The sequence below is a fragment of the Sparus aurata genome, chromosome 17 (assembly GCF_900880675.1).
Source record: "Sparus aurata chromosome 17, fSpaAur1.1, whole genome shotgun sequence".
Lineage (NCBI taxonomy): Eukaryota > Metazoa > Chordata > Actinopteri > Spariformes > Sparidae > Sparus > Sparus aurata.
This window is the reverse complement of record NC_044203.1, coordinates 20,622,841-20,633,383: the sequence shown is the minus strand read 5'-3', so window position 1 is coordinate 20,633,383 and position 10,543 is coordinate 20,622,841. Positions and strand designations below refer to the sequence as shown.

Here is a 10,543-nt window from a genome sequence, read left to right as displayed (position 1 = left end):
TTCCATCTGCCTTGAGACAAAACAAAAGCAAATACAAAAAAAAAAAAACATAAATTAATTTAACAACACATGTGCAGCATTTAAAAAACAAAAAATAAACAAACACTGCAAATGGAGAGATGCTGCAAATAGCAGACAATAATTGAAACTGTTTCCAGGGCACAATAAATAGTGATGTGCACGGCTCGGACGCTTGTTGCCACACACAAAAAAAGGTTCAGCTCGTTTTCCAACAACACTTCCAGATAGTCGACTTCAGTAACTTCATGAGTCACAGTCCATGGCAACAACAAGCATGTCCAGCCCGCGTGCATCACTTTTTAGTGTTCCCTGGAAACTATTTCTCTTGTCATCAGTGCTCTTTGCGGAGTTTTTATACTCTGTTGTTTTATGTGTAACTGCAGAGTGTTTTTGTAGTTGGTTGTGTTGCCACACTTAACAGCTTTTTTCTAAATGTTGTCCTAGGTAACTTATGTTTTGTGCATTTTCATGTGTTAAGTTCACCCAAAAAGGTCAATTAAGTCATTGTCTACTCATCCCCATAGAGAAGGAATGTCGGGTGAGGTTTCATAAACCACAAATCATTTCTTGAGTTTTTAAGCAAAACAGAAATGCAAAAAAACGGAAGTAGCTTGTGGAACATAAAAGATAAAAAAACAGAACATCCAAATTGATTTCAAAAGACATCTATTTACACCACTGATGCACGGTTTAGCTTCTGCACCCACTTTAGATGCTAACGCTTTTAGCTTGGAAACTAAACCCCCCCAAAAATGTGTCTAAATAACATCTGCAGTACGTTGAGCTTTCAGGGCCTTCTGGACAGTTATTACTGTTATTATGGGTACAGCTGGCAAATATGTACAGCATATGTAAGGTTATAAATACAAATCTCTTGTGAGCAAAAAAGTTAAAAGACCTTCCCCTGCTCTTGCAAATATTTCAATATGACTATGCTCCTTTCATCAAAAAGACAAAATACACAACACTGCCTTCCTTTTTTGACCCACTATCCCTAATCACAGTCATTTTCATACAGTCCCTTATGAGTAAAAGTAGGCTATGTACCCCACATGAGTCCATATTCAACATGGGTCTTACAGCCAAACATGTAAATTGTCCTCAATAGAAATAACCAAAATTGTATGCATTTTCTAGCGAGCCTGTGTTACCTTCATCACCCTGTGACATCTCTTGTGTGAGAGCAGGCGTTTGTATCCCTCCCCAGTCAACAGGTTTCCGCCTCATCAACAGCCCTCTCCACTCTGGCAGAACCCAGGCAGCCTGTAATTACTGACTCCACTTGAGAGGAATACCAAGAGGCACAGACACACAACAACAACACTTAGCAGCATTTCAGTTCACGGCACCTTTTCACGACTTCCCAAACACCTGGAGCCTGCTGCTGTGTGTGAGTGTGCGTGTGTGTGTGTGTGTATGCCAGCTGCCATTTTGGCAACTAATTGTTAATTTCTAGAACAAATGCAGATAGAAAGACTTTTAAGGACATCAAGTGTGTCATCTATGGAGAGCATTTTTAATCCAGTTGAGCCCAGACTGTTTACCTCATCCCCCTGGCCTGTAACGTGGCTCTGTCCACACACGGACACATGGCTGTCAGAGAAAGCTGCGAGCCCTCCATGCTGCCTGTAGATGACTCCCTGTTAGAAGAGCCAGAGAGGGTGGCAGGAACTCAGGCTGGACACCTCACCAACTCGATACCGTATGGCGTGCCATGTGGCCGAAAGGAACTAGATTTGTCGAGCGTGGCATCAAACAACAGGCGTAGAGAACAGGGAAAGATGATGCAGTTTCAGCTCACTCCCTCTTACTCCTTCACGTCTGAGTTCCCCTCTTACTCTGAGGTAATATATAATTTAATAAAGTAAGCCATTTGATGTTTGGCTCGTAGGAAAAAAATGTGCCTTTATTTTGCAGTCAGTGGCAATAGAGGGAATAAATTCTACTGCAGCCACCGTGAGAGCCACATTCCTATTTATAGACACAAGGATGATCATTACTGTCATTAACATAAATTATTTGTGGGTTTTTTTTTATAATAACCGACTGCTATTTTACTGCAAAAGCTGTGAGGGTTTCTGCAACGTGCCGTGGTTTCACACAATCATCTCTCATAAATTATAGTAGTAAGTGTTCCCTTGAGCTCTCCTAAAATCCTTCCTCCTGCACGTTCTCTGTGGATACGAGCCAGAGCCTGTCGATACAAAAATAGATTACAAACATGCCTCTACTCCAAATACAGCCACACTCGCTCATCAGTATACGGGGCAGTAATGGTTGTGGTGGGTAGTGTCTGCCCACACTTTTTCTGGTCCTCATACAGCCCTTCACGCCTAAGAGTTATATTATTCCAATGCTTACAATAATGGCACAGTGCATGGCAGCAGCATGTGGGGGGGTGGAGGGGTTGCTCTGTAATCTGGGAGTACCATCTGTGGCTGTCAGCTGAAGATGCCACTTAGTGGGCCTAACACAATCACCACGTCAACACTCGCCAACAATTGGGGCTTCGACAGCGACCTCAAAGTGTATGTGACATGCCTGGCAACCTTAAAGAATGAAAGGAAAATGTCATGAAGTTGATTCGGACGTCCCCCTTGGTTTTGCACAGAATGCTCCAGTTTCTGGGCGGACGCAATCTTTTTGTGACGATAACCGAGAATCTTACACACAGAGACATTTTTGTTCGAAAAAAGGTTGCATGCGGGTAACAGTGCTGTGGGCTTATTCTCCATTGTGCATCAGCTCAGGTGATATGACGTCTGACCAACAAGCCCACACTAGATGGAGCCAAACTCTTACAATGAAGATCGTGATCACTCTGAGGCCAGTAATCTGCCATAAGTAGGGTTCCCCACACCTTCTTCTTCATCAAATTTAAGGACTTTTCAAGGACTTTCCTGGCAGGATTCCCTCAGTCCAAGGACGAGCCACGGTTTGAGACATAGAACCTGGTTAATTAGTGTTACAACAATAAGAATTTCTGGAGAGAGCAGTGGAACGCTTTCGAGACGCTTACAGGTGACAAGTAAAAAGAGAGAGGCTTGAATGTGTGGGAGAAGCATGCAGACAGCAGAGTTCAGCCTATTTAGTAACCTTAAAGGAGAACTTCAGTCGATTTCAACATGCAGCTTTATCGCTCAAGCTACCCTTGACTAGCCAGTACCGAAAACGCGAACACTTTTGGTCCAACCATTACAGAGCTCCTTGAACGGAGTTAGCATTGACAGCTAACAGCATGGGGTCAGAACTTTACACTGTGTTTTAAGCGTCTTAACATGCTCCAAATCTCACCCAAAATGGTATGCAACATCAGCAGACACCTTACAACACAGCACTGTAGCGTTTATGACTCACAATGAATAAAAAAAGTGGTTAAAACAGTGTGTTTGTGCAAGCAGCTATGTTATGCCTGTTATGAGTCTATTCGCTCTGCACCGAGAGCTAGCTTGTGTGCTCATGCTAATGGTATTTGCAGAGAGCAGAGCAGAGTGTCCGTGATGATCGAAGCTGTTACAGAAATAGTCACGATGGAGAGCTTGTCTGATGTTGAAGTGAAAGACATCGACAACAAACCTATTGAATTTGACGGTAGTCCATAGTTGTTCGTACCGGAGTATACAGATGAGGAGTTACTAGCACTAAAGAACGAGAGAGAGGCGCATAGAGCGGAACAGGCAGAGGCGGCTTCACGGCCAAGGACATCGGCGACCTGATGGTGCTCTTGTGGATGCTGTGTCCAAATGGATACAGAAGAGGAAAGCCTATGCTGTAAGGAGTGGGACATCATACAACCTACTGTGTCCCAGGATAGCGCACAGTGTGTCACCTGCACAGAGTTCAAACGGAGTTTGCACGTCTATTTGAAGGACGACCAGCCACAACGGTGATGTTTCGGGGTCGTAGAGAGGCAAACGGTGGAAGCTTATATTCTTATATTTCTTCATTCTATTGCCACAATTGGGCATTGCACAAACTCGTACCATTTTCAGTAACAGCGCTGCTTCGATCATCACTGACTCTTTGCTCTGCTCTCTGTAAGAACCATTAGCATGAGCAGACAAGCTAGCTCTCGGTGCAGAGCGAATACACTCATAACAGGCTATTGTAAGGCTAATGGCTCATTACAGGTTGTAACATGAACATGTACGTTATGAACAGAAAAACGAAAATGCTGGAATACGTTTCTGTCTGCAAAATTCAAGTGTCCGTCGCTGCCAGTGAGGGAGTAAGCGCACGCTCGACGGATCGACTAGTTTGGTCTACAACATGGATGTCAACAAACGGTATGTAGCTGCTTCCACAAACACACTGTTTTAACCACTTTTTTTATTCATTGTCAGTCATAAACGCTACAGTGCTGTGTTGTAAGGTGTCTGCTGATGTTGCATACCTTTTGGGGTGAGATTTGGAGCATGTTAAGACGCTTAAAACACAGTGTAAAGTTCTGACCCCATGCTGTTAGCTGTCAATGCTAACTCTCCGTTCAAGGAGCTCTGTAACGGTTGGACCAAAAGTGTTCGCGTTTTCGGTACTGGCTAGTCAAGGGTAGCTTGAGCAATAATGCTGCATGTTGAAATCGACCGAAGTTCTCCTTTAAGTAAAAAAATATGTATATGTATATAAAAATAGCAACAGAACTTTCATTTCTATTCTTCCACAAAATATATGAATTCGATCACTTAATTTCCCATCTCTAGTTGTCATTTTTTACTTTTCTGATTTATTCTCCTTAAATTGTTCACACTTTAAAGGATTTCAAGGACACATGAGAAGAGAGAAAATAATATATAAGAAATTACTGAATTAACGGACTGCAATGATAATATTGTAGGGCCAATTGATTATATTATGAATATTATTATACTGTATTTAACTGGGGAAAAATCCCATCAACAAAGAAATCAGAGTGGAATAATCAACAACAATAATAATAATAATAATAATACTCAAAACAACAATAAAAACTTTATTAGATAGCACTTTTTAAAAACAGGTTACAAAGTGCTTAACAAAGACACGAGGAGGAAATAAAATGAAATCATTAACAGATGGTGAGAAGTTCAAGTAAAATTGATGAAGTAATGGAGTAATAATGACAAGGGAGCTATCGATCACTAAAAACAAGTAAAAAATGGAGAACGTAATAGTGAAAAAGTGCTTTTTTGAGTGATTTAAAAGAAGAAACAGGGCTAGCTTTTAGTTGAGATTAACTGAAAGGAACAGAATATGATTTACATCTTCTTCTTTGTTTAACTCATCAGTGACCCCACATGCCCACTGTAGAAGCTACATTTATTGTGTTCCTCCACTCATTTATTCAAGTTTGTCCTTTGTCGCTGATCTGTGTCTCTGTCTAGTATACTTTTAGGGTGTGAATGTGATTTTTTGTCCTAACTTAGCCCTGCCATACAACATAAAATGTACCAGTTACAACATAAACTGATACATGCACCCATTACATGAGGTAAATGTAATGGAACATTAATTAGTTAATGCTGAAATTCACAAAAACATAATGAGGCAATTCAATTCGTATCAAACTGCCGTGGAAATGACTGAACAGCAGACAAACTGCTAAAAGACAGACATCTCAAACGTGCAGGGAATTAGTGGTTTCATTTAATCTCCTTCAATGCAAAAAAAATAAAAACAAAACCAGTTAATCACATAAAAGGTGTCATACATTAACTTCACCATCACACACATGCTGAGCTCAGAGTAGAGGAAGAGCAATCGGAGTCAGGTTTACATTTCCCTTCAATACATTTAAATGTGCCTTTAAACCAAAGTACTTCAGCAGCTTAGAGGGCTGAGCATGGTGCATCACTGCTGCAGAGATTAAGGTCAACAACCCTAAAATGAAAAGTCTGAGCGTACAACTCTTAAGACAATTTTTTTTTTTTTTTTATACAAAGAGATACTAAAGGTATAATCTCATAAATGCATGATTAGCGACTTAAATACTGAGTGATACAAGACATTTGCCCTTGATCTGAAAGGAGTATTACTGAAAAGGTAGCATGTACCCTCATTTTTCCTGTCTTCAGAAAGAAGACATCAATTTGGCACAGGGACAGATTCGGAAAGCAGCATGTAGACATACATGCAGAAATACAGTACGTGTCTGAGACAAACCAAACACAAGTCTTAGGGAACTGAAACAGTTCATACTGATGCGTATCAAACTCTGCAAACATCTAAACGCTCCTGTGTGTTCTTATGGTACCTGGAAAAGACCATGTCTAAGTTCTGCAGGCATTTTTAACAAAAACATCACACGGTGCCTGCTGAGCATTACAGTTAGATTCTCTTTTGTGTTCTTCTGCGTCATCTGACTCTGGAGCGCTTGACAACAATTGTACCAGCTACCATGTCATACACAGTCCTGTTGTGCTGGAAAAACAGAAGTGTGATGAAAGCCGGGAAAAAGAAGGCGATGGAAAAGTTCTTGTTCAAGGCTCGCACAGTTGATCTGTAAAGGGGGACAGACACAGCGATGAACAGAAAATAGAGATGAGGTGAGCTGCATTCGTTATGAAACTGTTGCCAGATAACTTTTAAATTTGACAACTCACGCAGACAGAGAGACATTAGTTGCCGGCACAACAAGCACCCTGTTAGGCTGAACCAGAACCGATGAGTCACATGTAACAACTCTGAGTCCAATAAGAAACTTCCCTGGAGTGGCTCCCCCTGCGCCCCAAATGCACACAATCTGTAGGGAGAATGGCACAGGAGCTGTAACTGCATGGATGCGTTTTCAACCTTTACAGACAAACAGCTGACAGTTAAGGAAGCGACCCCTGGTTTTGTTTCACGTTACCTGCATTATAATCTAGACAATGTAGGCAGAAAACTCACCTCATAAAAACACACTAATATCCGGTACACAAGTGCAACAAGCATCATTTTCTGTAGCTCCTCCATCGATGTGTCCTCATCTATTTCCTCCACTATGAAATGCATGGCGAACTTGGAAACATCCCTGAAAAGCAAAGGAAATTATCTCTGTGATTTTAATCCAAAGCGTGTCTCCGTGTTTCTTATAAGATGTCCATTTGTTTCTCAAAAGGGTGTCTCCATGTTTCTACTGAGTTTCTCTAGGTTTTTCTTTCCAGTGTATCCATGATTCTTCAGTAGAAGTTCAATTTTCTTAAATGATGGAAAAAAAAACAGACCCTCACCACCACTACATACAGAAATTAAATAATTGTAAGTACTATATCGTAGGCAACATGGACTCGTTTCTTGAAGAGAACTCTTGAATGAGAGGTCTTGGAATCACCATGACCTGGATGACTTATAACCTTCATTAACGGAAATGAAATAGACTCACTTGATTCCACTCAGGTGCATAATACTGATGATTATGGTTGCTTTGATGAAAAACAATATGAAGAAATCCACCATCTCAGCCATGAGTCTTTGGAGAGGTGAAGGAATACTATACTCCCGCCCTGGTGAAAAATAGCAAAAACGCAACAACAGTAAGCACATTAAACGACAAACTAGCCAACGTTACAGCCCTGTGTGATTGACGACCATGTTGTTCGTAATCGATTCAAATGTATGCTTCTAAGGAGGTTTAGATTTTGGAACCAGGCTACATTTAGTCATTCTAACATTTAATAGCTAAACTGGATATATATTGCAGATATCCAAAATGGCATTCTTCCTATCAATAAGGGTCATTAACAGAAATCCACAAGGTCATTCTTCGTAGGACATATTACGTCACTTCAAACATCACACATCACACTGCCATTCATGTGTATTGTGCTCTTAATTTCAGATATTCACAATCGCATTTTTCATATCTAGACTGTAAATACTGAATATCATAAATGTTATAACAGCCACTTTTTAAGGATATTTATATATAAAAATATAAAGTTGTTGAATGGAGCATCAAATAGAATCTATCCATGTCAATTGTCTACTATGGAAAAATGACCCTGGATCTGCTCCTAATGATCTATTCATGTATCTGCTTGAAAATTGTGAGACAGCCATGGTTGCCAACTTGAGCTGCACAATACAATGCATTCAGAAAGTGTTCAGTACTCTTCATGTTTTTAGACATTTTGTCATGTTGCAGCCTTATGCTTAAATCGTTTAAATTCATTTTCCCTTCGTCAATCCACACTCAATACACCGTATTGAAAAAGCGAAACAGAATTTCATAAATGTTTGCACATGTATTCAAAAGGAAAAACTGAAATATCACACTGACATAAGTATTCAGACCCTTTGGTATGACACTTGAAATGTAGCTCAGCTGCCTCCCATTTCTCTTGATAATATCTGAGATGTTTCTCCACCTTGACAGCAGTCCACCTGTTGATTGGACATGATTTGGAAAGGCACATACTGTCTATATAAGGTCTCAAAACTGACAATTTATATCAGCGCAAAAACCAAGCCATGCAGTCGAAGGAACTGTCTGCAGAACTCAGAGACAGGATTGCGTTGTGGCACAGATCTAGTGAAGGCTACAAAAGACTCTGTGAATATCCTTCAGTGGCCCAGCCACAGCCATGACTTTAACCCAATTGAACATCTCTGGCAAGACCTGAAAATGGTTTTCCACCGACAATCCCCATCCAACCTGACAGAGCCTGAGAGGATCTGAAGAGAAGAATGGCAGAATATCCCCAAATCCAGGTTGCAAAGCTTGTCGTGTAATACCCAAGAAGACTCTATGCTGTAATCGCTACAAAAGGTGCTGCAACTAGGTAAAGGTACTGAATACTTCTGTCAATATGATACTCAGTTTTTCCTGTTTAATACATTTGCAAAAACATCTAAAATTCTGTTTCCACTTTGCCATTATGGTGTATTGGGTGTAGACTGATGAGGGGAAATAATAATTGAAATTATTTCAGCATAAGGATGAAACATAATAAAAAATGTATGTAAATAAAGTGACGGCCTGAATACTTTCTGAATGCACTGTATATCCTTTCGGCATCACAATGTGTGCGATATTCACATTTCAGAACATCTACTGTCAAGAGAGGCACATTGTAGATGTTTTAGTGATTTTAGTGTGTGTGTGTGTGTGTGTGTGTGTGTGTGTGTGTGTGTGTGTGTGTTTTCAGGGTGTTCAAGCTGAACATTAAGATTGCAACACTTGATAAGTATTAACCGTGTGATCAGTCTTGACAGTCTAGACTTTCACCAACAGTGACATCACGTATACTGGCTATATTGAGCCATTTCATTTTTTCTGGTAAAATCCTGTTTTTTTCTTGGGGGGGGTGTCATATCAAGATATATACTGCAGAAAACCAAAATATCACAGTGTCATTGATAAGCACTAGTTGACACTTCTTTTAACGTATTTTACTGTTTTGAGTCTGGGGTGAAATCATCAGCTTGTAAATAATGATCAGTAAAGTAAAGTGAAAATGAAACCTTTAAAAACAGGGAAAAGACAACATTTCCTCATTGTCTCTTACAACGATACCCTTATCGTTATAAAGTTGATATTAAGGTTATAATCTATCGATGTGTGGCCCAGCCCTATTAGGGATGACTGTAAGACTTTCAGGTACCCCTCCCTGCGATTCATACACGTTAAAAAATTTTTTATTGATTGTCAACAACACGACATTTGAACAACCTGGAGAGTAAAATGTCATCGTAAATTAAGCAGCCTTCACCTGGCCTCTGTGCGTTCCCATTCTCCTGCGGCAGCTGCTGCGGCTGAGCGGTCACTGCAGCCCCGCCAGCCGCTTCACCTGCACGGCTGCTCGTGGAGGTGACGGCAGGTAGATACGACGACAACGGAGGACCAAACGGGCCGTTATACCAGTTGTGGGAGTTAATATCAAGCGGAACAGTCGACGTGCTCCCCGCTGGGTGTAAGTAATAAGGGCAGGGCATGGCTGACGCTGCCATCCAGCTCTGCCAGTTGACATATCCAGTGTAGTACTGCCACATCCACGCCTGCAGCTGCTCGCAGTATTCCGCCGTGGCGCGGCTTTCACCGGCGCTTTTCTTGCCTTCGACATCGTTCTGGTTGCCTATTCTTTGGGTCACCTCGGCATCGAGTGACTCAACTTTGTTAGCACAGGGTTTATTCTTTTCCTGGTCGACTTCCATGTTTGTGTTTTCTTTGTCAGCCATGTTTGATGATGGCGTCACGCACGACGTCGTTCCGGATGATTTCATCTGGAAATCAAAAAACAAGATGCATGTAAGGGCGAACATTTTGGTCCAGAAAACATCATTGTTGTGAAGAAGTTCTATTCTAAGATAAGTAAAAAGGTTGTTTTCAAAAGATAGACAAATTCTCACCAAACTGCTGCCCACGAAAAAATATCACTGCAGCACCCCTATGTGAGGATGCAGTGGTACTGTCCAAGCGTTGCCTGTTGTTACAGGATTCAGCCGCGAGGGGGCAGCATTTCTGCGAGATAGACGCTGCAGTGAGATGTACATTAGGGGTCTTCAAGTTCACATTATGTAACCTTTCACACTGCAAAAGGCTCCAGAATGGGTCTTGTTTGGAAGA

The 10,543-nt window shown here is 41.1% G+C and overlaps 1 protein-coding gene across 1 annotated transcript; it reads right to left on the bottom strand.

Annotated features, from left to right (window-relative positions):
• Window positions 1–4,973: 4,973 nt before the first annotated feature.
• On the bottom strand, window positions 4,974–10,395 carry LOC115568155 (protein FAM8A1-like). The gene is made up of 6 exons (XM_030395269.1): window positions 10,327–10,395; window positions 9,690–10,200; window positions 7,361–7,481; window positions 6,886–7,009; window positions 6,600–6,739; window positions 4,974–6,496 (listed from the first exon to the last, which is right to left on the bottom strand). The coding sequence occupies exons 2-6, from the start codon at window positions 10,198–10,200 to the stop codon at window positions 6,352–6,354; spliced, it is 1,041 nt and encodes a 346-aa protein (XP_030251129.1). The 5' UTR covers window positions 10,327–10,395; the 3' UTR covers window positions 4,974–6,351.
• Window positions 10,396–10,543: the final 148 nt, after the last annotated feature.

Bases quoted from the DNA above. Each gene is read 5' to 3' on its own strand.
- LOC115568155 (XM_030395269.1), bottom strand. From the start codon at position 10,200: ATGAAATCATCCGGAACGACGTCGTGCGTGACGCCATCATCAAACATG. The intron at 6,740-6,885 runs GTGAGTTTTCTG...TTCTCCCTACAG, and splicing joins TATTAGTGTGTTTTTATGAG to ATTGTGTGCATTTGGGGCGC. The intron at 6,497-6,599 runs GTGAGTTGTCAA...CCCCCTTTACAG, and splicing joins ACTAATGTCTCTCTGTCTGC to ATCAACTGTGCGAGCCTTGA.